General features: G+C 49.3%; 2 protein-coding genes and 1 long non-coding RNA gene across 5 annotated transcripts in view; 1 reads left to right on the forward strand and 2 right to left on the reverse strand.

The window, feature by feature from the left end:
- The first annotated feature begins 2,046 nt into the window (after nucleotides 1-2,046).
- Nucleotides 2,047-9,514, forward strand: LOC310711962 (uncharacterized protein). Its single transcript, XM_083514491.1, has 2 exons — nucleotides 2,047-2,873; nucleotides 8,347-9,514. The coding sequence occupies exon 2, from the start codon at nucleotides 8,357-8,359 to the stop codon at nucleotides 8,825-8,827; it is 471 nt and encodes a 156-aa protein (XP_083370617.1). The 5' UTR covers nucleotides 2,047-2,873; nucleotides 8,347-8,356; the 3' UTR covers nucleotides 8,828-9,514.
- A 2,091-nt stretch (nucleotides 9,515-11,605) lies between these two features.
- Nucleotides 11,606-26,243, reverse strand: LOC310711937 (surfactant protein C-like). 3 transcript variants are annotated; one of them, XR_014528673.1, is made up of 7 exons: nucleotides 25,859-26,243; nucleotides 22,549-22,875; nucleotides 21,682-21,819; nucleotides 19,321-19,422; nucleotides 18,019-18,130; nucleotides 13,387-15,370; nucleotides 11,606-13,126 (listed from the first exon to the last, which is right to left on the reverse strand). XR_014528673.1 is itself a non-coding variant. In XM_083514445.1 (6 exons), exons 1-5 carry the CDS (start codon nucleotides 25,919-25,921, stop codon nucleotides 18,023-18,025), a joined length of 729 nt encoding a protein of 242 aa, XP_083370571.1. In that variant the 5' UTR covers nucleotides 25,922-26,243; the 3' UTR covers nucleotides 11,606-15,370; nucleotides 18,019-18,022. The 3 variants fall into 3 exon arrangements, 2 of the variants coding, with proteins under 2 accessions (XP_083370571.1, XP_083370570.1); XM_083514445.1 differs by having other exon boundaries at nucleotides 11,606-15,370; nucleotides 18,019-18,121; XM_083514444.1 differs by having other exon boundaries at nucleotides 11,606-15,370.
- Nucleotides 11,606-26,830, reverse strand: part of LOC310711985 — a 129,478-nt gene continuing 114,253 nt past the window's right edge. Inside the window, exon 2 of the long non-coding RNA XR_014528693.1 lies at nucleotides 11,606-12,099. This is a non-coding gene — a long non-coding RNA (uncharacterized lncRNA). The remainder of the gene's footprint in view (nucleotides 12,100-26,830) is intronic.

Here is a 26,830-nt window from a genome sequence, read left to right on the forward strand (position 1 = left end):
GCGAGGAAGAAGAAGAAGAAGAGTTTGGATTTGATATCCCGCCTTTTACTCCCTTTAAGGAGTCTCAAAGCGGCTAACATTCTCCTTTCCCTTCCTCCCCCACAACAAACACTCTGTGAGGTGTGTGGGGCTGAGAGACTTCAGAGAAGTGTGACTGGCCCAAGGTCACCCAGCAGCTGCATGTGGAGGAGCGGAGACGCGAACCCGGTTCCCCAGATTACAAGACTACCGCTCTTAACCACTACACCACACTGGAGAAACATGCTAAGAGGAAGGCACGCTTGGCAAATCCACACCGTGATCAACTCCCGCCTGGAAACCAATGTCCCCACTGTGGAAGGACGTGTGGATCCAGAATTGGCCTCCACAGTCACTTACGGACTCACTGTTAAAACCGTGTTTGTGGAAGACAATCTTACTCGGCTACGAGGGATCGCCAAAGAAGAAGAAGAAGAAGAACGGTCCCCTGCAACTCATATGATTCTATGAGATTCGGGTTGCCCAATTAATGCTGATTTGGAGTTCTTGTGTAACAACAAATCCACTTCCCCAAATGATCTGACTTTTTCCGATAAGGAAAAATGCACAGGAAAGTGTGGAGTAATACCCTGTAGCCTCCCTATGAACAAATCAAGATGCCTGCTCAATAAATGGGTCGTCTGGCTATGACCTGAGAAGCTGCCAACTGCAATTTCAAGTAAGGACACTGATATACAGCTGTTACCAGTTCCAGTTAAGAAACAGGAAGCTACCTTGTCTCAAGTTAGGACATTGCCAGGAGTCTTTGCCCAATACTTTGTGTGCGAAGCTGGGGCTTTCCCATGGGCTCACAACCCTTTACTCTGGGGCATTTGGGATAACCAAGTAGCTACCTAGATCTACGTACCTGGTGAATAAAGGTAAAGGGACCCCTGACCATTAGGTCCAGTCGTGGCCGACTCTGGGGTTGCGGAGCTCATCTCGCTTTACTGGCCAAGGAAGCCGGCATACAGCTTCCAGGTCATGTGGCCAGCATGATTAAGCCACTTCTGGTGAACCAGAGCAGCGCACGGAAACACCGTTTACCTTCCCGCCGGAGTGGTACCTATTTATCTACTTGCACTTTGACTTGCTTTCGAACTGCTAGTTTGGCAGGAGCAGGGACTGAGCAACGGGAGCTCACACCGTCGTGGGGATTTGAACCGCAGACCTTCAGATCAGCAAGTCCTAGGCTCTGTGGTTTAACCCACAGCGCCACCCGTGTCCCATTCACCTGGTAAATGGTAGCAGGCAAAAGTGGAGACCTGGCCTTGAAGGGGTGAGCTTCTGTCATGCCTGATGCCAGCTTGAGTTGGTTCTGAATAAAGATGTTCACTCACCATCCTTTGTGCACATCTCACAGTAGCAGGTGACAGAGAGCCCTCGCAGAACACCAATTCCACGGATTCCTACAAACTGCCCCAGATTATCTTGTGGGGGACTTGTGTGAGGGAAAACTTAATAATTTGGAGTCCTGGGCAGGATTTAATTAAATAAACAATAAAGATTTTATTAAACAAAGGAAGTGTATGACACAAAGTGGGTAAAACACAAGATACTTCAGATTATAATGTTATTTCACTTCAGTTCCTTCTCAGTTGTTGCACAGCTGTTGCTGCCTAATATTTTGGTTCTTAAACAAGGTGGAACGTCCTGTCAGTTACACACCCCTTAGACAACTCTACTCTGGAGGTATTCCAAGTAACAGACCCAAGGGATCACCACACCCCTCTTAACTGGTTTGGGGGGTCTTCTCTTTTTGTAGAATCTCTCCCTTCCTGACCGGAATGAGACTGTCTCTTTCCAGCTTCTACTTCTGTCTCCACCTCAGCCTCCCAGTTAATTCCTGGCCTATTACTCTTACAGGACACCAGTGGCGTAGCATGGGGGGTGCAGGGGGGGCCGGCCGCACCGGGCGCAACATCTGGGGGGGGCGCTAATCTAGTGGAAGAGACTCGACGGGTTAGGGGGCACAAATTACTTGCCTTGCCCCGGGTGCTGACAACCCACGCTACGCCACTGCAGGACACCACACCCTGTCCTTCACACTAAGCTCAGAGACTCCTTTTTCTAGTTTTGATATATTCCTCAGAGTGGATGTTTCTACCCAGAACCAACTCTCTCCCCTCTCACTCCCTATCTCCCAACCTATTCTCCCAACCTAAAAAACTGTCTCTCAAAATCAGGCTTCCTCAACCTCGGCCCTCCAGATGTTTTTGGCCTACAACTCCCATGATCCCTAGCTAGCAGGACCAGTGGTCAGGGATGATGGGAATTGTAGTCTCAAAACATCTGGAGGGCCGAGGTTGAGGAAGCCTGCTCAGAATCCTCTCCTTTTCAACTCCCCCTCCTGGAACCCCGGCCAATCAGAAGCTGCCGTTCATTAACCGTTTGCTGGCAGGGGAAAAAGGAAAACACCTGGTGACCCAACCTGCCCAGCAAAAACAAACTTTTCCGTCACAACCCTCTTCTCCTGAGGAGATCCACTGGGTGTGAACCGGCCCTGTACAACTCAAGATGCCCCAGTTTGCAGGTTGCACTGACCTGTGGCAGCTCTGCAGGGCCTTGATAAGCCTCCTGGATGTGTTGTTTGGCCAGGATCCTGAACTTTGTGTGTGTGTGTGGGTCACGAGTTGTGCAGGGTGACTGTCTAAAGAGCCTAGCTTGCTCCATTGACCAGTCAGGTGGTGATGAGGCATCAAGCTTTTGTTCCATTCTGGGGAGCCCTGATGTGCTCTGACAACAACTCTGTTTCCAGCTCACAGAGGATTCACGCTGTCAGCAGCCTTTCACAGGCAGAGAGCCTTTCCCCCTGAGGGTCCTCATCCGCCGCTGGTGGTTGCTCCTAGGAGAAAGTAAGTGCAATGGACTTTCTTACCTGCTGGTTTAGATTGTGAGTTTTCTGCCTTCCTTTGGGCGGTTTTAACACTTCAGCTGCAATCCAAACAATTTGCTTCCTGAGAGTTTGTGCTTATTCCAACCTACCACTTTTTTTGTGCTGCGGATCAGGCCATCTAGTTCGATGCCTCTGGCAAACCTGCAAGCAAAACTCGAGCACAAGGGCAACTCTCCCTGCCTGTGGCTTCCAGCAATTGGTATGCTGCCTCCAGCTGTAGAGGCAGAGCACAGTCATCCATGAATTTGTCTAATCCTCAGTTGAAGCCAAGTAGGGTGGTGGTAGGACTTGCCGATCAGAAGGTTGGCGGTTCGAATCCCCGCGACGGGGTGAGCTCCCGTTGCTCAGTCCCTACTCCTGCCAACCTAGTGAAAGCACGTCAAAGTGCAAGTAGATAAATAGGTACCGCTCCGGCGGGAAGGTAAACGGCATTTCTGTGCACTGCTCTGGTTCGCCGGAAGCGGCTTAGTCATGCTGGCCACATGACCTGGAAGCTGTACGCTGGCTCCCTCAGCCAATAAAGCGAGATGAGCGCCGCAACCCCAGAGTCGGCCACAACTGGACCTAATGGTCAGGGGTCCCTTTACCTTTACCTTGGGCTGGTGGCCACCACTGCTTCCTGCAAGAGGGAGTTCCATAGTTCCCCAGGGCTACAACTGTTTTGCAGAAAGATACGGCAACTCGGGCTTTCAGAGGATCTCCTGGGCGCTGTGGCTTTCCCATTCACCAAGACCATGTTAAAAACTAGGCTGTGGGACATATATCACCAGGAACTAATCTCAACTGTGGGAAAAACGTGTTCCCCTCTTTATTTTCTACTCTCTTGGGTGCGGGCATTTAATCTTAATTATTTACAATTTTTGTTTAACCCGCAAGAAAGAAGGGCCTTTCCGCTGGCTAGGTTCAGTTCTAATCCTTCTAACCTCCTTTGGGGTAGGTTTGCGGGTTTGGCAGAAGGGGATAGGATCTGCCCATGCGATGCCCACCTGGTGGAAACTCTAGCTCACATGGCCCTTAAATGTAAAACGTATGATGATCTCCTCACCTCCTGGCAAATAGAAGGGGAAGAAATGGAGGCAGTGAGAGATTTTACTTTCTTGGGCTCCATGATCACTGCAGATGGTGACAGCAGCCACGAAATTAAAAGATGCCTGCTTCTTGGGAGAAAAGCAATGACAAACCTAGACAGCATCTTAAGAAGCAGAGACATCACCTTGCCAACAAAGGTCCGTATAGTTAAAGCTATGCTTTTCCCAGGAGTGATGTATGGAAGTGAGAGCTGCACCATAAAGAAGGCTGATCGCCAAAGAATTGATGTTTTTGAATTCTGGTGCTGGAGGAGACTCTTGAGAGTCCCATGGACTGCAAGAAGATCAAACCTCTCCATTCTGAAGGAAATCAGCCCTGAGTGCTCACTGGAAGGACAGATCCTAAAGCTGAGGCTCCAAGACTTTGGCCACCTCATGAGAAGAGAAGACTCCCTGGAAAAGACCCTGATGTTGGGAAAGATGGAGGGCACAAGGAGAAGGGGACGACAGAGGACGAGATGGTTGGACAGTGTTTGTGAAGCTACCAGCATGAGTCTGACCAAACTGCGGGAGGCAGTGGAAGACAGGAGTGGCTGGCGTTCTCTGGTCCTGGGGGTCACAAAGAGTCGAACACGACTAAACGACTAAACAACATAATGATCTCCACCAACAATTTCTAGACCATCTATGTATTCCAACAGGGAAACCAGAGACGGAGGTTATGCGCTTCTTATTACAGGGGAGAGACCAGGAGCTCACCAAGACAGTAGCTAAGTTCCTCTATTTGATTTTTTGTCGCCAAAGTATGCTACAGGATCTTGCCCTTGCTGGAAACCCACAGAGATGAGGCTGCTTGCTCGCCTCTTCTGCCCTTTGGCGGGTGACTGTGCCGTTGGGGTGGCGACGAGATCACACTGGCCTATCTATTCTGAATGTATTCTGAATGTTCTTATGCGAGGCCAATAAAGGCGACTTGACTTTATTGCCCTCCAGCGGCCCCTCAGGCGAGTCACTCCAACGTCTTCCCTTTTGGAGTTCTTGCAAAAGGGTTTTTTTGGGGGGGGAGGGGGTTGGGGGCAACAGCAGAGAACTGCTGAGCCAGAAGCCTCTGGCAGTTGGCCTGTGGGTGACAGCAGCTGAAGGGTGTGTGTGTGTGTTTGGACTGGAGTATTGTGTTCTTTCCTGGGACTCAGGCTTTTGTGCAAGTGAGTCATGTGAGTGGCAAGCCCTGGAGGGCCAATGGCTCAGCAATTTCACCCTCTTTGTTGTGTTGCTGTTCCCAGAATGTTCTGCCCTGACCTTAGGCCTGGACTATTGTGTTGAGCGCAGGGACTTTTCAGTTTAAAGGAACGGCCAGTAAGGGCTCATCCACTCATAACTTTTGCCCTGCGCTTTCTAGGCACAGGCCTGCGCTTTCCTGCTTCATGTCTGAGCACTTTTCCCATTTTCTTTGCCCTGCCTACTGCATGGCCCAAGAAAACCTGCTTTTGATGCTGAATCAGGGTGGCGCTGTGGGTTAAACCACAGAGCCTAGGACTTGCTGATCAGAAGGTCGGTGGTTCGAATCCCTGCGACGGGGTGAGCTCCCATTGCTCGGTCCCTGCTCCTGCCAACCTAGCAGTTCGAAAGCACGTCAAAGTGCAAGTAGATAAATAGGTACCACTCTGGCAGGAAGGTAAACGGCGTTTCCGTGCGCTGCTCTGGTTCACCAGAAGTCGCTTAGTCATGCTGGCCACATGACCTGGAAGCTGTACGCCGGCTCCCTCGGCCAGTAAAGTGAGATGAGCGCCGCAACCCCAGAGTCGGCCACAACAGGACCTAATGGTCAGGGGTCCCTTTACCTTTACCTTTACCTTTACAGAACAGACGGCAATCTGGGTTTTCCGTGAAAGAGGAGGCTTTTGCGGGGAAAGTGGCGAGGCAACATGATAGACATTTACTAAATCATGCATGGCTTGGAGAAAGCATTTAGAGAAAAGTTTTCCTCCCTCTCTCGTAAAACAGCCTTGTGGGCATCCGATGAAGCTGAGGGCTGGCCAGTTAAAAGGAAGTGTTTCTCACGCAGTGAGGAGTTGAACTATGGAGCTTCCTCCCAAAGGAGGCAGTGCTGGATGGCTTTAAAAGAGGATTGGGCAAATCCATGGAGGATTATTAAGCATTCATTGGCTCCTAGCCAGGATGGCTCTTTTGTGCCTCCAGTGGCGTAGCGTGGGTTGTCAGCACCCGGGGCAAGGCAAGTAATTTGCGCCCCCTAACCCGTGGATTTGCGCCCCCTAACCCTAACCCCCAGATGTTGCGCCCGGTGCAGCCCGCCCCCCCTGCACCCCCACGCTACGCCACTGTGTGCCTCTACAGTTGGAGGCAGCAATGCCCCCTGAACACCAGTTGCTGGAAACCACAGAAGGGGAGAGAGGGCTCTGGTTCTGGGATCCTGCTCATTGGCCACTGTGAAAACAGGATGCTAGACTAGATGGGGCTCCTTTGGCCTGATCCAGCAGCCTCTTCAGTTGTTCTGATGTTAATAATAATAATAATAATAATAATAATAATAATAATAATAATAATAATTTATTTGTACCCCACCCATCTGGCTGGGTCTCCCCAGCCACTCTGGGCGGCTTCTAACAAAGATTAAAAATAAATTAAAATGTCACACATTAAAAACTTCCCTGAACAGGACTGCCTTCAGATGTCTTCTAAATGTCAGTTAGTTGTTTATTTCTTTGACATCTGGTGGGAGGGCATTCCACAGGGCGGGTGCCACTACCGAGAAGGCCCTCTGCCTGGTTCCCTGTAACTTGGCTTCTCACAGTGAGTGAACCGCCAGAAGGCCCTCAGCGCTGGACGTCAGTGTCCAGGCAGAACGATGGGGGTGGAGACGCTCCTTCAGGTGTACTGGACTGAGGCTGTTTAGGGCTTTAAAGATCAACACCAACACTTTGAATTGTGCTCGGAAAAGTACTGGGAGCCAATGTAGGTCTTTCAAGGCCAGTGTTACGTGGTTCGGGCAGCCACATAAACCAGCCTTCTGCCTGGAAACAAGTAAAGCAAACGCCTTTTGGGCCTGAGACGCATTCCGTGCCAGCCTTTGCCAGGATGCCACCTCTAAGCTGAGGCATCCCAGAATGGCTGCAACTCTCTCAGGAGCAGGCAGGGTTAGAATCCAGGACTCTTCTGTGGGGAGTCACTCAAGCTGCAACGAAAAGGCCAGGATTGTTGCTTTAGCTTACTGTGCTCTGCTACAGCTACAGAGCCAACCAAGGCCTTCTCTTGGCTCCTTCTAGCTCAGGCATAGGCAAACTCCGGCCCTCCAGATGTTTGGGACTACAATTCCCATCATCCCTAGCTAACAGGACCAGTGGTCAGGGATGATGGGAATTGTAGTCCCAAACATCTGGAGGGCCGGAGTTTGCCTATGCCTGTTCTAGCTAACTTAATGCTTTCAGCTAAAGCCTCAGTCCAGGTCTGCCTTCCCACCCCTGATGCTTTGGTCCACATCCCCCACCAGCCCCAGCCAACACAGCCACCGGCCTGCTAGGGTTGCCAACTGACCAGTGCAGTGCAGCTGCAATGCACAAATGTGGGGAATGGATCCTCAGCTCTGGTCTGCCCATGGATTACTGCGGTGTAGCAAGGGCTGGACTTCAGGCCCAACATCCAGGAGAACAGCCATGAAGCCATTTTGGCTCCCAAACTGACCAAATGTTTACTCTGAAAAGTCAAAGGAAAATGGAAAAGCCTCCCTGTTGTCTTTTCCTTCACAAATCCAGTCTTAAGGGTATGTCTGTGTATGAATAGGGTGAGCCTGTGACCTGGCTCAGGAACTAAGTATTTATCATTACAAAAGACTGGCCAGGCTCCTCAGGGTATCCAATCAAGTAAGCATTAACAGGTAACCTGCCAGACAGGAGATAAACAACACGCTCAGATTTCTGGTAAACAACACACTCAGATTTCTGTTGCAGACCACCACCCCTTTCTGTGATGTAGGTATGATCTATCTGGGGGGTGGTCTTGAGCTACACCCCTTCTGCGATGTATATATGATGTTTCTAGGGGTGGTCGTGGACTCCAGGGCGGGCAATTTTAAATGTCTATATAAGGGCGGACACACCTTTGTTCTGGGTCCTCCTTCTACTGCGTATGAGGGGAGCACCCTGTTGCAACAGTTCAATAAAGATCAGGCTTACGAGCTGCTTTGCTTCTCAATATTCTCTGTTATTCTCAATATGGCCTCTGTTATTTCCTCCAACCGATGGAGAACCTGCAAAGGACTCTATAAGGGCTCTTGTGTCCCCCATAAGGGAATAAGGGCAGATTTTCGTTTATTACAACTGGATGAACCTTGGAAGTCGCTTCCGACTCTACAATCCTAGAATCTTCCACCTTCTCTTTCTGTTTCAGGTATAACACCATGAGGAAGAGCTGGGCTGCCTGGTACTGGGTCCTGGTGCTCCTGGTCGCTCTCGTCAGCGAGCCTGCCGTTTGCCGCAGGGGAGGAGGAAGAGGAGGAGGCGGTGGCAGCGGGGGCAGCAAAAGCGGAGGGTCATCACGCGGCGGGTTCCACTCCCTGCCAAAGAGCAGCAGCAGCGGGCAAAGTTCCAGCGGCAGTCGCGGCGCGAAGGTGGCAGGGGCCGCAGCAGTGGGGGCAGCCGTGGGATACGGCCTGAGCTCCCTTGGGAGGTCTCGCTTCTCCCGAGGAGGGCAAGGCTCTTCCTCGGCTGGAAAGCAGATGTCGCAGCCCGGATTCCAGAACCCCAACTGGTCGGACCCCATGATGGAAAGCGAGCTCTACAGTCAAGCGGCCAAGGACCCCCGGGCAGGGACCCTCCTGGCCTTCTCCCCCGTGGTGTGGGGGGTCACCTGCCTCCTGCTCCAGGGCTGAGGCAGAGCCCTATCGTCCCCAGAGAGGAGCAGGCCCGGGAGGGCATTGTGTGCTGTGGTGTGAAGGATGGTGTTTGTGATAGCTTGTAGTGAGAAAGAGGCTGATGTGAGGTTCAGCGGTGGCAAAGGTCAGGGCCAGCCTGCCCATGAAGAGTTTGGAGTTGATATCCCGCTTTATCACTACCCTACGGAGTCTCAAAGTGGCTAACAATCTCCTTTTCCCTTCCTCCCCCACAACAAACACTCTGTGAGGTGAGTGGGGCTGAGAGACTTCAGAGAAGTGTGACTGGCCCAAGGTCACCCAGCAGCTGCATGTGGAGGAGCGGAGACGCGAACCCGGTTCACCAGATTACGAGTCCACTGCTCCTAACCACTACACCACACTGGCTCTCATGAGGTGGGCTGAGGCAGCGACACCCCAACAGCCAGTGCCCATGCTGGTGCCCCACTGCCAGTGGAGAAGGGGTGGTGGCTTCCAACTGTTAACAGAGAAATCTGAGGGCTCCCTTTGACAAAAAACAAAGGACACCAGCCAGGAATACCAAAGCAAAACAGCAGCCAGTAGGCTTGGTCTTTATTGAAGACTGTTGCGATAGGACTCCCACCTGCCACAAGGTGGAACAAGATGGAAGCCCCGAACAAAAGAGCCCCCCAACTTTTATTAACTGATAATCCCCATGTTACACACCCCCAAACTACATCACTAATACATCATGGTTACATCCTGAAAGGGGAGGTCTGGTGGCCGTAATCTGAGCATCCTGGATCCTGCCCCATGGTTCTCCTTGCCCTCCACCAAACACCCATCAAGTGTAACAAAAAAGATATTTACATCTCCCTGTTTTCCAGTCAAGTTAACCACACCCTTTTGTCTTCATCTGGGTTTGTTATTTCTGGAATGGCTACCTGTCTGGCACTCAGGTATCAGGATGCCAGGAATTAGGCAGAGGGGCTGCTGAGTAGCTGAGCTCACGTGTCTATATGCATTTCTGAAATTTTCCCAGTGAGCCAGTGCATAGATACATTTATCAGTGAATTCTTACATTTGGTATTGTGCAGCAAAGGCCCTTTGAATAGATAGGAAGAAACTGTGATGAAGTGTTTTGTGGGGACAAATCACAAAAGTCACAAAAGCAATTGTGCTGATTTTGGTAGGGGGCTCCATGTGCATGATATCTGCTGGAGGGGCAACCCCCCCAACCTATACATAAATTCCTGCAACACAACGCGATCCAAAACCTTACAAGTTCTAACCGGAACCCGGTGTTGCTGTCCGTGCTTTGCTGGCACTGCCACACAGCCCATAGCGTTGGCAGGGCAGGGAGACTTCGGCAGCAGAGCAGACCTTTCTCTTTGGCCTCAGGCGGCATAATTGGAGGGGCCACCCCTGCTGAAGATAGTAGCTTTAAAACAGGGGTGGATGATCCCTTGCATCAAAGGGGAGAGTGCCCAAGAGAAGCCTCTCACACTCCCTTTCCTTGCGCAACTGCAACACGTCAACCCCACACTCCCATGAGGCTGGGTGAAGCGGGCACCTCGAGGAGAACCCCACAAAGGACCACCGAGCTCTGCTGCTGGTCTCCCTGGCTTCTAGGGGAAGAGAGGGATGGGCAGCAAAGCTCTGCAGAACACCTCCCTCTGGTGGCCTGGAGGACCACTCAGTTGAGTACTGATGGCCACTTCAAGGCCCCACTTGCCTCCCCCTCCTCCCTGTCCCTTCTTTAAACCAGGATTGGTTAATTAGTCCAATTAGAGGACTTTCCAAAGCCCATCTCTCTCTGCAGGCGATCAAAAGGCCTGGCCAGAGTTCCAGGGCACAGGCCAAATCGCCCAAGGAGGTTAAGGACCAGGGACAGTGGTGTCACCCCGGGCCAGAGGTTCCTCCCTGCTCCTTTCAAATGTTCTAAACCAGGCATGGCCGGACTTGGCCCTGCAGATGTTTTTGGGACTAGAATTCCCACCATCCCTGACCACTGGTCCTGTTAGCTAGGGGTGATGGGAGTTGTAGTCCCAAAACATCTGGAGGGCCAAGTTTGGCCATGCCTGGTCTAAACATAAAATAACGGCCCATGTTCCCTGTATGCTATCAAGGGAGGTGTTTAATTTCATATAATCACAGAACTGTGGAGCTGGAAGGATCATCCAGTCCGACCCCCTGCAAAGTTTTGAAAAGAGAGTCTGTGCTGGGCTCAGGCATGAATAGAAGTCCTGCCGTTTTTCAGGGCTTTGGAAAACTGCTCCTTGGCATTAATGCTGCTCACAAGGAATGCGGGGGGTGATAACTGACTGCAGCCCCCCTTGTCTGCACCAAGGCAGATGCTCCATTGCTGATGATACTGATGGCTTCTTCTTTCAGGTGCTGGGTGGCGCTTTTATACAGAGGTGCAGCTTATGTTGCAACCCGCTGAGGTGTGCAAATATGGTTTGACTGGGGGCCCGGTGGGATATTTCTCTTCTGGGTTTTCTGTGGCGGCATAATTTTAATAGAAGAATTATTACATATTTGCAAATATCTGCACCCCTGTAATTCACTTTATTTTGCTGTTTTTAAGGAAATAAATGGTTGGATTTAATATTCAAACGGCTACTTTTACTCCAAATAAATATGTCCCTTTTCTGTTTGCTTCCCTTGCCAGCCTCAACAAGATCAGTCGCAGAAACAACCTAATTTTTATTTATAGTGTGTTTATAATTTTTATTTATAGTGTGGTGTGTTGGGACAATGCAACCCTAATCTCTGCCCACTTCACATTGTAATAAAGCAACTTCGTTCAGGACAGCAGGTGCAAATGCTTTTATTGAAAGTAACTCTCAATCCAAACAAAGTAGCAAAGTCACAAACTTTCCATGTAAATAGCAACGTTATGAAAGCGGCGAGGATAATCTGTGACCGGAGGGGTTTTTTTTTGCAAGCGAATTGCATGCACAAGGGCGCCCTCTGCAGGTGGAGCAAAGCAAGTTCCCAAGCAAATTTGGACAGAAAAGGAATTTACTGTATGCTCTTTCCATTTCCTGGCCAGGGCTAACCGACAGTCAACTAATGAGGCCAAGCAAAGGTCACTGAAGGCGGTTTAGGTTCATCCTGTCCCACAAGGGGAGCACAGCCTTGTATGAGAGGCCGTAGAGGTCTTCCACCCTACATCTTAGGTAGGTCTCTGGTGGGAGAAGCAGGAATGGGAGGTTGGAGCCTGTGGGGTTAACTGAGGACCCACCAACCCTTTACGATATACCACATTTTTTCCTCTATAAGACGCACCAGACCATAAGACGCACCTAGTTTTTGGACAAGGAAAACAAGAAAAAAAATATATTCTGAATCTCAGAAGCCAGAACAACAAGAGGGATTGCTGCGCAGCAAAAGCAGCGATCCCTCTGGCTGTTCTGGCTTCTGGGATAGCTGCGCAGCCTGCATTCGCTCCATAAGACGCACACACATTTCCCCTTACTTTTTAGGAGGGAAAAAGTGGGTCTTATAGAACAAAAAATACGGTATACGATATCTGTATTGTCATTGTCCCATACAGATCAATGAAATTGGAAATCTACATAAAACATCCCAAAACCCCTAAAAACTCTGAAACCCCATTTTAAAATACAATATACTATAGAGACTCCTTATGCTGCGTTTAGAACCAGAATTGCATTTGTGTAGAAACTGTTTCTCAGGTGGCTAGTCCTGGTCTTTATAACTCTATACCTTCTTCCAGAGGGCAGAAGCTGAAAGAGATCATTTCCGGGGTGTGTACTATCCTACGCTATCTCTGCAGCTTTCTTATGGCACCTGGCAGCATAGATTTGATCTAATAATTTGAGCACTGAGCAAGAAGGGGGTGCCCAGCTCATGTCCCACAAGAACTGAAGGTACAGTTCGCAATGTGCCATGGGATATTCCGGGAAGTCCTGGTTTTCTATTATGTATAACATTGATATCTCACCTTTTAGGTCCAAGGCCCTCAAGGTGGTGTATGCACCTCGCCTCTCCCCTTGCTCATTTAGTCCCCACAACAACCCTGTGAGGTAGGTTAGGCTGAGAGGCAGTGACTGGCCCCCAAAGTGAGCCGCATGGTTGCGTGGGGATTCGAACCCGGGTCTCCCAGGTGATTCCAGTCGGACACTGAAATCACTGCACCATTCCAGCTCTCTTTGGTCGATGGGTCTGTGTGGAAACTACAAACCAGAAGACTTGAAAGATGACTTAGGGGTGTTTTCCTATGTGAGCTACCCACTGAGCTCTTTAAGGTAAGCTCTGCTGAAAACAGCATCCTAGGGGCCTCATTTGAAGGCCCAGCGTTGGGGTATTCTTAGAGAAGAAGAAGAGTTTGGATTTGATATCCCGCTTTATCACTACCCGAAGGAGTCTCAAAGCGGCCAACATTCTCCTTTCCCTTCCTCCCCCACAACAAACATTCTGTGAGGTGAGTGGGGCTGAGAGACTTCAGAGAAGTGTGACTGGCCCAAGGTCACCCAGCAGCTGCATGTGGAGGAGCGGAGACGCGAACCTGGTTCACCAGATTACGAGACTACCGCTCTTAACCACTACACCACACTGGCTCTCACCACATTGGCTAGAAGAGGTTGCTTCTAGCCACAGCTTTCATTTTCCTCTGGAGCTGCCTTCCCCAACCTGGTGCCCTCCAAATCTTTTGGACCACAAGTCCCACCAGCCCCAGGGATCATGTGGTGCCATGTGGTGCTGGGGGTCCCAAAGCTCCTTGAGGGCAGCAGGATTTGAGTGAGGCTAGTTCAAAGGAAAATGCGCTCGGCCGAACCTCCCCAGGATTGAAGTCTTGGGACAACCAAGACTGGAGAAGGAGGACGGCGCCGTCAATTGCCCTCCTCTTCCAAGCGACAGCTAACTCTCTCTCCTGGATCTTGCCTCTTCTCAGATCAGCTGCCTGCAAGGAGGCAATAACCCGTAACAATCTATTATTCACCACTTCCTGAAACTCTACAGCTGTCACATTGGGTTAGTGTAAATTGGGCAGCTATCATTTATTTAAGTGCTTTCCCATTTTTGCTTGTGTCAAACCAGACGTGAGAATAACCTGGGAAGATGAGGAACTTGGGGGAAATCTCCAGCTTCTTTCTGAATTCTCATTCTCTCTCTCTCTCTCTCCTACCCCACATGCAGAGACATCCCTCCCCTATGTGAGGCAGTGGGTCTGGATGCTAATTATGCCAGGCAGCATTGGCAAGAGCAAGTTGGGCTTTCAGCTGTGCAGATAAGAGCAAGAAGAGGGAGGGGAGCCCTGGGCCCTGAAAGGGAGAAAGCAGGCACCTCGGCATGTTGGTGTGGCCACTGAAATTCATAACTGCACCAATGAGCCTTTAATCTAGGGGGCTCACCCCCCCCCCCACGCTCAGGACTGCCTTTGTGCTCCCACCTTGAGGTGTTAATGATAGGCATAAACTCAGGACGGATGAATCTGTCAGTATTGGCTTCCCATATTTAATGTGAAGTTCAGTTCTCCCCATTTCTACATCAGTTTTTAAATTATTTTTTTTAAGGGGCCTCACGAAATCTCACCACTGTTTTAATGGGCATTTCCCCATATACACACAATTTTAATGCAATTTTGCTCAATACACACATCATTGCAAGCAATTTCTCCTAATGTAATGCATTCTTGTATGTTATTTGCGCCAAAAAAAGCAAAAAACAAACAAACAGAGACATCACCTTGCCAACAAAAGTCCGTATAGTTAAAGCTATGCTTTTCCCAGTAGTGATGTATGGAAGTGAGAGCTGGACCATAAAGAAGGCTGATTGACAAAGAATTGATGCTTTTGAATTATGGTGCTGGAGGAGACTCTTGAGAGTCCCATGGACTGCAAGAAGATCAAACCTATCCATTCTGAAGGAAATCAGCCCTGAGTGCTCACTGGAAGGACAGATCCTGAAGCTGAATATTTTGGTCACCTCATGAGAAGAAAAGACTCCCTGGAAAAGACCCTGATGTTGGGAAAGATGGAGGGCACAAGGAGAAGGAGACAACAGAGGACGAGATGGTTGGAGAGTGTTCTCGAAGCTACCAGCATGAGTTTGACCAAACTGCGGGAGGCAGTGGAAGACAGGAGTGCCTGGTGTGCTCTGGTCCACGGGGTCACGAAGAGTCGGACACGACTAAACGACTCAACAACAACAAGGCATTTTTAACGCGCCTTTTCTCCTAAGCCACAGATATATATTTCTGTGCGCACAACTTGGCTGGAGAATTTCCTTGCAAACTTCAGAGAAGTGCAGATTTCAAAGGCTGTTTTGGATTCTGTGTGAACTGAGCCGGTTCCTATTCAAATGCAGAGTGAAACAGATTTCTTCCCCCACCCCCAGCAGAAACCCAGGAAGCCACTTTCCTGCCTTTGTGCCCCTCAATAATGTCCAAAACCACCATAGGTCAAATCTCTTACAGAATTAGCTGTGTGATCCCTCCTGAAGCAAAAACTCAGAAAGCCACTTGAGGTTGAGCTCTGAGCAAGGGGAGCCCAGGGGAAGCAGCAGCATTCTTGCAATTCTCCGGAGAGTTGAAGCGCTTCCAGCATGCACCTGCAAGGCATAAGAAAGTAAAACAGTCTTGCTGAGTCAGGCCAATGGCCCATCTGGTCCACCCTCCTGTTTTCACAGCCGCAAACCTGATGCCCATTATGGGAAGCCCGCAAGCAGGATTCGAACACAAGAGCCCTCTGCCCTCTTATGGTTTCCAGCAACAGGCAAGTCCCAACTGATACATGTACATGTGCTCAGCTTTTTTTTTAAAAAAAGATTTTTTATTGATACAACAAGAAAAAAGAAAAAAAATCACAAATACCAAATTACATACAGGAATAACTATAAACACATAATTTTCTTAGCAAACAATATAACATATATTGGTCTTAACACTAAAGACCCGACCTCCTGTCTATTACATATTTTGATTTCATAATACTTGTTGCCAATAAACACTTTTATCCTAATTAAACTTCTTCTTAATATATCTAATTTTGTATCTACCTTGCAACTATTACTGAAGTTCCTCGAATGCTGCAACAGAATTTAAACTACTATATTTATTTTTCAGATATTCTTTGAAAACCTCCCATTTTGAAACAAATTCCTGTTTTGATTTATTCTTTATTTTTTCTGATAGACCATCTAATTCGGCATATTCTGTTAGCTTTTGGATCCAATCTTGTATAGAGGGGATTTCATTACTCTTCCATTTTTTCGCGATCAGAACCCTTGCTGCCGCCGTCGCATATAAAAAGATACCCTTCCTCTTTTGCGGAATATCCAAATCTGTTATTCCCAGGAGGTAGGCCTCTGTTTTTTTTATTGAAAAAGATCTTTAGCATTTTTAGCAGTTCTGCATGGATACTCTGTATTTTCCTACATATCCACCACATATCCATCAGCTTAGCTTGTGGGCCCCAGTGGCGTAGCGTGGGGGGTGCAGGGGGGCCCGGCCGCACCGGGCGCAACATCTGGGGGTTAGGGTTAGGGGGCGCAAATGACTTGCCTTGCCCCGGGTGCTGACAACCCACGCTACGCCACTGGTGGGCCCATAGACTTGTGAGCATATGGAGGGGTGTGTGTGTATGTTTGCTGTGCTGTGCCAAAATCTGTCCTCTAATTTCTAGGGAGTTTTCAACCCCTGAGAAAGAGGCTTCCATTTTCTACATATGTTTCCAGGTACAATTCAAAGTGTTGTTGCTGACCTTTATAGCCCTAAATAGCCTCAGCCCTGTATACCTGAAGGAGAGTCTCCATCCCCATCGTTCTGCCCAGACGCTGAGGTCCAGCGCCGAGGGCCTTCTGGTGGTTCCCTCACTGTGAGAAGTGAGGTTACATCAGATGTCAAGGAGATAAGTAACTATACAACCTTAGAAGATGTCTGAAGGCAGCCCTGTACAGTACCTTGGTTCTTGAACTGAATCCGTTCCAGGAGTCCGATCGACTCCCGAAAGCGTTCGAAAACCAAGGCTCAGCTTCCAATTGGCTGCAGGAACGTCCTGCACTCAAGCGGAAGCTGTGTTGGCTTCTGAAAAGTGTTCACAAACCAGAACACTGACTCCTGGGTTTGCGGTGTTTGGGAGCCAAGCCATTTGAATACCAAGGTACCACTTGTATAGGGATGTTTTTTATGTTTAATGTCTTATTATGTTTTTGCATATGCTGAAAGCAGCACAGAGTACAATTCTATGATTCTTAGGTTGCCAAGGTTGGGTTATTATTATTATTATTATCATCATTAGTTTAAATTTGTGTACTATATCCTATACCCGCAGGTCTCAGGGCATTTGAGAGTTTTCCTTCCTCTACCCGGCTGCAGCCTCCCCTGGTGCCTAAATTTCCAGATCCAAAACAGAGGCCCACAAGAGGGCAGCCAAGGAGGTGGACAAAGCACAGGCCATGGGTGGGATCATTTGTAGGACAACGGAAGGGACACTCACAGTTTCTGGGCTGACACAGAAACGAGGGAAGCTTGACCCCAAACCCTGCACCCCTCACTCAAGATTTTCACTGACATTTTCTCTCCCCTTGGATCAGTTTCCTTTCTTGTTGTTATGTACTGAGTTGAATAGGATCCAGAATGCAGCAGTCTGATTGGTCCTAGAACAATAGGATCCAAAATGCAGCAGTCTGATTGGTCCTAGAACAATAGGATTCAGAATGCAGCAGTCTGATTGGTCCTAGAACAATAGGATCCAAAATGCAGCAGTCTGATTGGTCCTAGAACAATAGGATCCAGAATGCAGCAGTCTGATTGGTCCTAGAACAATAGGATCCAGAATGCAGCAGTCTGATTGGTCCTAGAACAATAGGATCCAGAATGCAGCAGACTGATTGGTCCACAGCAGCCACCCAATTCAGCTCCAGGTGGAAGTGAATTCGCAACCTGATTGGCCTACAGGAGAATCCCGGAATTAGCCAATCACATGGGGCCCATTGTGTAAATAATGTATATAAAGCAGACATTCTGGGGGAACTTCCATTCCTCCTCACCACTATGAGCTGAATAAAGAGCATGAAATCCACTCTCGACTCCAAGTATATTTCACTTGTTAACAGAAAAATGGTTAAAAAACGGGAAACGGTCAGAGAAATTTGCAGCACAGCACTAGTGTGTCTAGGTGGAAGCTGTTAGGGCATGAAGTTATAACTCCTCCTCAATTTCTGAGCATCTCTAATCCACACCTTTCTTCATCACTCACCTCACTAAGTCTGAAAGACTGGAACGTGACTGCAGAGGATGTTAAACGTGGTGCCCAGGATGGAGCGATCAACCAGAGTTGTCAGGAATGCCTCCTTCTCCCTCAGAGCAGTCTAGAAGACAGGAGAGGTTATTTTGTATTTCATGAATAAATGTACTCTTTTTGGTGCTTGCTAAAAAAAATCCTGTTTCGACAAGCCCACCCAGATGCTTAGAAAGTTGAGGTAATGCTAATCTGTTTTAGTATTTAAACTCCCCCCCCCCCCGAAAAATAATTCTTATTAGTATGACGTTAACATATGAGAGTGCTGGAGGTGAAATAGTTAAACAGGTTACACAATCAGAACCCGGGGGGTGGAGTCAGAGGGACTATAAAAGGGGGGAGTTCGTTGGGAGTTGGGTGGTTGGTTGGAGTGGGAGTGAATTGGGATAGAGTCTGTGGAGAGGCTGAGTTAGTGTAGCGAAATAAGCTGCGTCAGGAACATTTAGGAGCTAGGAAGACAAGTAAATATCTGAGAGGTGGTTTAGTGAGGGAGAGCAGGTAGCGGAAGTTATAGGTCTGGATAGGCACCCCATGAATGTAATTGACCGATACTGTTTATGAAACCACACGCTTGTTAAACTGCAATAAATAAACAGAAGTTTGTGTTCCAACTTAACCCTGACTGGACTCAGTATTGTACCAGGTAGAGTCTGGTTGGTGGCAGCGAGAAATAAAGTGGTGGCACAGGGATCAATAGACGGTGAAACGTCCGGGGACCCTGTGTGATCGCCACAGGAAGCGCCACATAGAGCGCACTGCAGTAGTCCAGTCTTGAAGTCATCAGTACATGAACTACTGCAACTGCTTTGCCGTCCTTCGTAAGAAGAGTCCCGTGGAAGAAGAAGTGAGCGCTGTCTGCTCATCATCTGCCTACCGTGCATTTGCCACCCTCAACCCACAAAGGCTTTTGGATGAGGAGGTCCAAGAGCTCCTAACCCAGCGGTGGCTGGTGCTCCTTGGAGCTAATGGGGCGGAAGGCAGGGAGGCCAGCAGCAGGTGGCGCTAGAGCCCACGACTGGCAAAGCAGACTCCTCCCACTTCTGTCCACACACACCTCCTCTTCCCTGTTGAGTTCTACAAAGGGCTACACTGAAGCAAAGGAAATGGACAGACAGGTCTACCCCCCTGGCCTGGTTGTCAGTTAGGGGGAAGCGAGTAAGGGATGGCTGAGTTTTGGGGGGCAGGGCCCCCCTTGCCCAAACGGAGCAGACGCTGCTCTTCTTCAAACCACTTCCGCCTTCAGAAGGTTCCTGCCCTCACCTGGAATTCCTTGAGGATCATGTCCAGGCCTTGGATGTTCTCCTTGTCCATCTTGGTGACATAGCAGGCGTGTCCGGGCCAAGGTTTGTAGCCAATCAGCAACTGGGAGCAGACAGAGCAGGTGCTTTCAGTTATATGTCATTACCCAGTGTAATACCTTTGATATTCTGCAGTATGTACACAGTCAGATGCCAAAGCAGTGGGGAAGTGGACGAGAAAAGCTTTTCTCCCTCTCTCATAGCACTAGAATTTGCAGGCGTCCAATGAAACTGGATGATGGAAGTTTCAGGACAGGTAAAAGAAAGTCCTTCTTAGCGCAAAGTTAAACTATGGAACTCCCTCCCACAGGAGGCAGTTATGGGCACCAACTTGGATGTCTCTAAAAGAGGGTTAGACAAATTCATGGAGGAGGAGAGGGCTATCGATGGCTCCTAGCCATGCTGGCTCTGCTTTGCCTCCACAGTCAGAGGCAACAAGGCTTCTGAATACCAGTTGCCAGAAACCACAGGAAGGGAAAGCGCTCTTGTGATCGAATCCTGCTTGTGGGTTTCCCGTTAGGACATCTGCCTTGCCACTGTGACACACTGTGACACACTGTGGCCCAAACTCACCCAGCCCTATTGAAGAGGCTCCTCATGAGGCCGGAGGAACATCACCCAGCTATTGTTTTATTGATTGACTGATCTAATACAGGGGTCCCCAAACTAAGGCCTGGGGCCGGATAAGGCCCGAGGGACTCATTTATCCGGCCCACAGCGACCCCTGCCGCCCACTGCCACCACCCGCTCTAACCAGCACTGCGCGGCTGCCCACTTCTGGGTCGGAGGAGCACTGGAAATAGCTTGTGCGCATGCGTTATTTCTGGTGCACATCCAGGTCGGAGGAGGTCCGTGCACATGCGCACAAGCTATTTCTGGTGCTCCTCCGACCCGGAGGTGCGCCGGAAGTAGCGTATGAGCACGCGCTCCCCTGCCCTGTGCGATCGGCGCTGGAGACACCGGCCCGAGGTGCAGTACGTTTGCTGACCCCTGATCTAATATGCTGTAAACCGCTTTGAGATTTTTATTAAAAATATAAAGCGGTATGGGGGGGGGAGAGGATGCTGGAATAGATGGGCCATTGGCCTGATCCAGCAGCCTCTTCTTAGGTCAGGCATCCCCAGCCTGTGGCCTGCCAGATATTTTGGTCTACAACTCTGGTCAGACCTCACCTGGAGTACTGTGTCCAGTTCTGGGCACCACAATTCAAGAAGGACACTGACAAACTGGAACGTGTCCAGAGGAGGGCAACCAAAATTGTCAAAGGCCTGGAAACGATGCCTTATGAGGAACGGCTATGGGAGCTGGGCATGTTTAGCCTGGAGAAGAGGAGGTTAAGGGGTGATATGATAGCCATGTTCAAATATATAAAAGGATGTCACATAGAGGAGGGAGAAAGGTTGTTTTCTGCTGCTCCAGAGAAGCGGACACGGAGCAATGGATCCAAACTACAAGAAAGAAGATTCCACCTAAACATTAGGAAGAACTTCCTGACAGTAAGAGCTGTTTGACAGTGGAATTTGCTGCCAAGGAGTGTGGTGGAGTATCCTACTTTGGAGGTCTTTAAGCAGAGGCTTGACAACCATATGTCAGGAGTGCTCTGATGGTGTTTCCTGCTTGGCAGGGGGTTGGACTCGATGGCCCTTGTGGTCTCTTCCAACTCTATGATTCTATGATTCCCATGATCCCTAGCTAACAGGACCAGTGGTCAGGGATGATGGGAATTGTAGTCCAAAACATCTGGAGGGCCGAAGGTTGGGGATGCCTGTCTTAGGTTTTTATACCAGTTTTCAGGTTTGGCTACAGATGGCATGGAAATGGGTGTGCTCTTTTCTTTTCTTTTTTGTAAAAATGGAGGTGTGTGTTGTACTCACACTTTGATAAAAATACTGTGGATGTTAGGTCAAAATCACTACCATGGACAGCTAAAAGGAAGTGTGTGTGTGTGCCAGTACTCTGTACCAATGAGTCCTGCCACCAAAACGAAAGAAAGAAAAAGGCAATGTCTGAAAGGAAGGTGACTTCATTTTCTAGGTCAGCTCAGACTGTAAAATCCCTCTGTGTTAAAGCTAAAAGTTGCCAGGTAAATCCTTAAAATTCTCTTACATGAATTTGCAAATCTGGCTCCCACCCAGCCTGGGTTGGCCCTATCATTGGGCAAAGTGAGGTGATGGCCTCAGGCGGCAAATGTTGTGGGGTGGGGAATGGTGGCTCGGCTTTTGAGCATTCAGAAGCAAAGTATAAACAGCCTGATGTGGCCGAAGTCGGCTATGCCCTGGTGCGGTGTAGATGTGGCACAACTCACTTGCCAGTTGCCCCTCACCTTGCTGAAGTCATAAATGACTGTGGCTGGGTCGTTAGTCCGGTCCTTGACATAGAAAGTGGCTGCTTCTTCCATATTGACAGAGAGGTTGAGCTGCGAGTCTCCTCCTTCCAGGCCCTCGATGGTCATCTGCAAAACCTGCAAGTGATGGAGTGTGTTAACAAGAGGTGCCTTGTTTCCCCTTCTTTCCAGCATCCTGCAGCAACAACTACTCCCCGAAGTAGCAACCCCTGCCTTCCTGCGGGCCCCAATCCTTAGCAAACTCACTGACCAAGGGCCTAGACTTCTGTAGCTAAAAGATTATGATCCGTGCCAAAAGTCTGGAAGTATCATCAAACTTGGAGAACCCCAGTTTGCGGAGGTATGATCCCCTCCCTGGTGGGTAGGAACTAAGCATGCTTAGCGGACACTGAATTTTCACTGCTGGTTGGAGGACAGGCAGGCAGAAAACCAGGGGAGAATATGTAATGGAATATCCTGGAAAAGGTCATGGCGGGCTGGAGCCTCGAACAGGAACACATCACACTGCAACATTTTGTCCTAGGCTCCGCTCATTTCACACCTTTCCTAATCCTGATCTTGTTGGCACTACAGCCTAGAACAGGCATAGGCAAACTCGGCCCTCCAGATGTTTTGGGAGGACTACAATTCCCATCATCCCTGACCACTGGGTCCTGCTAGTTAGGGATGATGGGAGTTGTAGTCCCAAAACATCTGGAGGGCTGAGTTTGCCTATGCCTGGCCTAGAACCAAAGAATTGTAGAGTTTAACTCCTGTAAACCTTCACCACCCCTGAACGTTGGCCGTGCTGGTTGATGTCCCGCAACACCTGCCCTAAACATCCCATGGCATCCTCGCTCTGCTCACCGCCTCCGTGTGCGCCTGGGTGACGTAGAGGCCCATCAGGAGAGCCCCCACGATGATCACCACGATGAGGACGACGATCACCACGATGATCAGGAGCCTCTTGATGTGCACGGGGCAGCTGGGCATCTTGGGCAGGTGCAGCAGGAGCCTGGGCAGGCAGCAGCACCAGCGGCAGCAGCAGGCGCAGCTGGGGGGGCAGCAGCTGGGGCAGCAGTTGGGGCAGCAGCCGCAGCAGGTGGGGCAGGAGCCGCAGCAGTCGCAGCCGCAGCAGTCGCAGCAGCCGCAGCAGGGGCAGCCCACAAACTCCGGGTCCAGGGCATGGTAGTCCTTGCAGGGGGAGAGGAAAGTGGGTGTGATACATGCAGAGACTTGTTTTCAGGTGCTTCACAAATCCCAAATAAATGCCAGCTTGGGTTGGAGTGTGGGTCAGTCTAGACCAGGGGTCAGCAAACTTTTTCAGCAGGGGGCCGGTCCATGGTCCCTCAGACCTTGTGGGGGGCCGGACTATATTTTTGGGGGCGGAAATGAAATAATTTCTATGCCCCACAAATAAGCCAGAGATGCATTTTAAATAAAAGGACACATTCTACTCATGTAAAAACACACTGATTCCCGGACCGTCTGCAGGCTGGATTGAGAAGGTGATTGGGCCGGATCTGGCCCCTGGCCCTTAGTTTGCCTACCCATGCCATGAAACTACGTCGTCATAAGACCTGAGTGGTACTTTTTAACCTTACTAGGCCTGTATAGTTTTATCTTAAACTTAAAAGCATTTCCTCCTGTGAACAGATGCCAATTTTATGTTTCGATTCATATATTCCAGTCTTCTCTGTATGCTCATAAAGATTGATTGACTGATTGAATATAACCGTTTATGTTAACCACTAAGGAAGAAAATAACACAATAAAATTCAAAACAGCAATGATTAGTTGCACATTTATTCAAAATCTCGTGAAACTGGTTTATTGTGAGACAATATGACCATAGGAGAGAGAGAGAGAGAGAGAGAGAGAGAGAGAGAGAGAGAGAGAGAGAGAGAGAGATATGATCTGGGAGCAGGCTGGGAACTGGCATCACAGAGCCCTGCGTGTTCTGTACTGGATCCAAGGCTGAGGCTAAAGGAGATGCAAGATCTGTTTGGGTGTGAATGTCTTCTGTTCAGGTGTAAATGAAACCATATATTCTAAAGGCACCACAGTCTTTGCCTGACCTTAATTCCAAGGAAGCTAAACCTGGGTAAGCGCCTGGAAACCCTGGCTTGTCTCACCGCTCAGAGATTGGAGTGGCATGTCACAGTATTGAAAGCGGGATTGTGTGTGACCACCCAGGGAGCATCATGAACACAAATCATCATGACTGTGAAATGAAAAGGATGTCTGGAGGCTCCCTGGTAGAAATGGGTGAAAGAGATGCGAGATCTTGCAACACAGTTTCGCACAATCCTCAGCCAAGATTTCCTGAGTCCCTAGCAGCACAAACCTGTACATGCAGACAGAGAAGCTAGTCCCAGTGAGTTCAGTGGGGATTATTCTCTTGTAAGTGGGTGCAACTAACACTTATAACACACAGGATGCTAAGACTGACCTGAAGTTGTCTTTGTTTTCTCGGTTGCTCAAGCTGCACTACTGCTTATTTAAAAAGGTACCCTGAAGTCTGTAGTAACTGCAGTGTAGGTCACAGAACTAGAGTTGGAAAGGACCCCCGAGAGTCATCTAGTCTGACCCCTCACAATGCAGGAAATCCCAGCTAAAGAATCCCTGACAGGTGGGCATCCAGCCTCTGCTTAAAAACCTTCAGTGAAGATCTCTGAGTCATGAAAGGAAAAGAACCTGCAGAATTCCTTACCTAGACTAAGCTTACCAGATTTTTTTCAATGATCCGGGGACACTTTAAATACATACATACATACTACATGTTAGGGACATTGATGCTGCAGCGATGGTGGTGGCAGAAGGGCAGCCGCCGCCTTGACCTCAACCGTCACGTTTCCCCTTCCTCCGAGGCTTCTATCTCCTTCCTCCATGAGCCTGGGCAGCCCCTGAGTTGTTGGTTCTTCAGTGGTGGAGGTGGGGAAGCGGTGCGCAGTGGGTGAGGCATGGAAGGTGGAGAAGGAGGGCCGAGAGCAGTGGTGGTGAGGCCATCGGAGCATCCCCAATCCCATTCCTACTTGCGTGCAAGCAGGAGGGGGTGGGGATCCCTCAACTGGGAAGGGAGGCTTCCCGTTGCCTAACTGAGAGATGCCTGCCCCCTCCTGCTTGCACGCAAGTAGGAGTTGGGAGGCTGCTCCGATAGGCAGCACGAAGCCTCCCTTCACAGCTTAGTTGCTGGAGTCAGGGAAGGTGGAGGCAGCCTGGAAAGTGCATCTTAGAGCCCCTGCGCCACCATCACATGGGGACTTCCGAGCAGCTCCTGAAGCCAGCCAGAGCCAACTGCTCTGGGCTGCTGAGACTGCCGCTGCTGCGTTTCCCGGGGCCATTAGATGAAATCCGGGGCCATTACGGGGATGGAATTTGTCTGGGGACTTATTCGCAAATCCAGGGACTGTCCCCTGGAAACGAGGACGTCTGGTAACCCTAACCAAGACTGAAAAAAGACATGTGGACTTCTGGAGGAATACAACGCTTTAAACATCCAGATATGATTATACTTACCTGTATAACATTGTGGAGTCAACTTCCATAGGAGGTTATGGACTCTCCTTCGTTGCAGGTTTTTAAGCAAAGGTTGGATGGCCACCTGTCATGGACACTTTAGCTGAGGTTCCTGCATTGCAGGGGGTTGGACTGGAGAACCCCTTTGAGTCCCCTTTGAATTCTACACTTCTATGATTGATTGATTGATTGATTGATTGATTGATTCATACATAGACATCTCAGTACTGACTTTCCCACTGTATGTTAGTTTTTGTTGTTGTTTTTAAAATGTGATGCGTGGTTTCATTTACCTCGCAAAACCCAATAAAAATATAAATAGGTAGCATCTCCAATAAGGTATTTAGTCCTCGGTCTTGATTAGATACCTTTTTGGAGCTGCCTAGATAAACGTATACATTTAAATTAGGATTGGTGGAATCTTCTTATTGTTTCTATCGCCGCCTTGTTACATTTGCAGCTTAAGAAATAAAGTGGTTGTTTTGAAGAATGCAGATAATAATGAACATGATACCACGCGTATGCAACAGCCTACAGAGTGCTAAAAATCAGAATATTTATTTTCAGAAAGAAAGAAAGAAAGAAAGAAAGAAAGAAAGAAAGAAAGAAAGAAAGAAAGAAAGAAAAGACTCTGATCTCAATGCAGGGAGGGACTCACCACTGCTGGTGCTCGGAGCAGAGCTTCTTGCGTGACAATTTCCATCGTCTCCTTGATCTCCATAGCCTGGCTGTGTCTGCAATCCCTGCTCCCAGCCTGCTCTCTGAAGGGAGCATGTCAGATATATATATAGATAGATATGTGGCAGCCTAGAGGGGCAGTGACCCAGGTGGGCTGTGAGTCCTCCAGGCTGCTGACCTGGCTGAGAGCCAGGCCTTCCCTTGGCTTTTCGGGTGTGAGAACCTAGTTCTCCACCACCAGCCCTTCATACTTCAAAGCCAAGTTCCACGGAAGTGGCCAGGGAGGTCCTTGCCATTAAGCCACCTCAAAGGACCCTTGTCCCCAGGAACAGAGCTCTTGTGGTTTAGAGAACTGCAAACATTGGTCTCCTGAGGACTTAAGTGAGGTCCTTATGATGGGGCCACCCTGTCCTCATGACGAAAATATCTCCTCATGGTTAAGGTGCCCTCTTTTCACCTCCTTGACCAGCTCTTTCTTGAAGAGCTTGAAATGTTCAAAGTAATCATTTCGAAATCATTTGGGAAACCGTGGTGGTGTGGCGGTTAGAGTGCCGGACGTGGACTTGGGAGAAAGACCAGGGTTCAAATCTCCCCTTGGCCATGAAACTCACTGGGTGGCCTTGAAGGCCAGTCACTGCCTCTCAGCCTAGCCTACCTCACAGTGGGGATTAAATGACGGGGAGAGCTATGGACGTCACCTTGAGCTCTTGGAGAAAAAGATGGGATAGAAATGCAATATAAGTAAATGAATACATGAATAAGCCAGCCTCCTCCCATGAGCCTTTGGGCTAGGGAGTCTCCAGTCTCAGGAGTAGGCCACATGGATTACTCCACTTGCTCTCGGTTGGACTCCAACTCCCATCCTCCTCCGTCAGCACAGTCAATGAGGAGGGGAAATGGGAGTTGGAAATCCAGCAATTTGAAGTCTCCACATGGATGCCTCTTGTCCAGC

The sequence above is a fragment of the Podarcis liolepis genome, assembly GCF_965112155.1.
Source record: "Podarcis liolepis genome assembly, chromosome: 7".
Classification (NCBI taxonomy): Eukaryota; Metazoa; Chordata; class Lepidosauria; order Squamata; family Lacertidae; genus Podarcis; species Podarcis liolepis.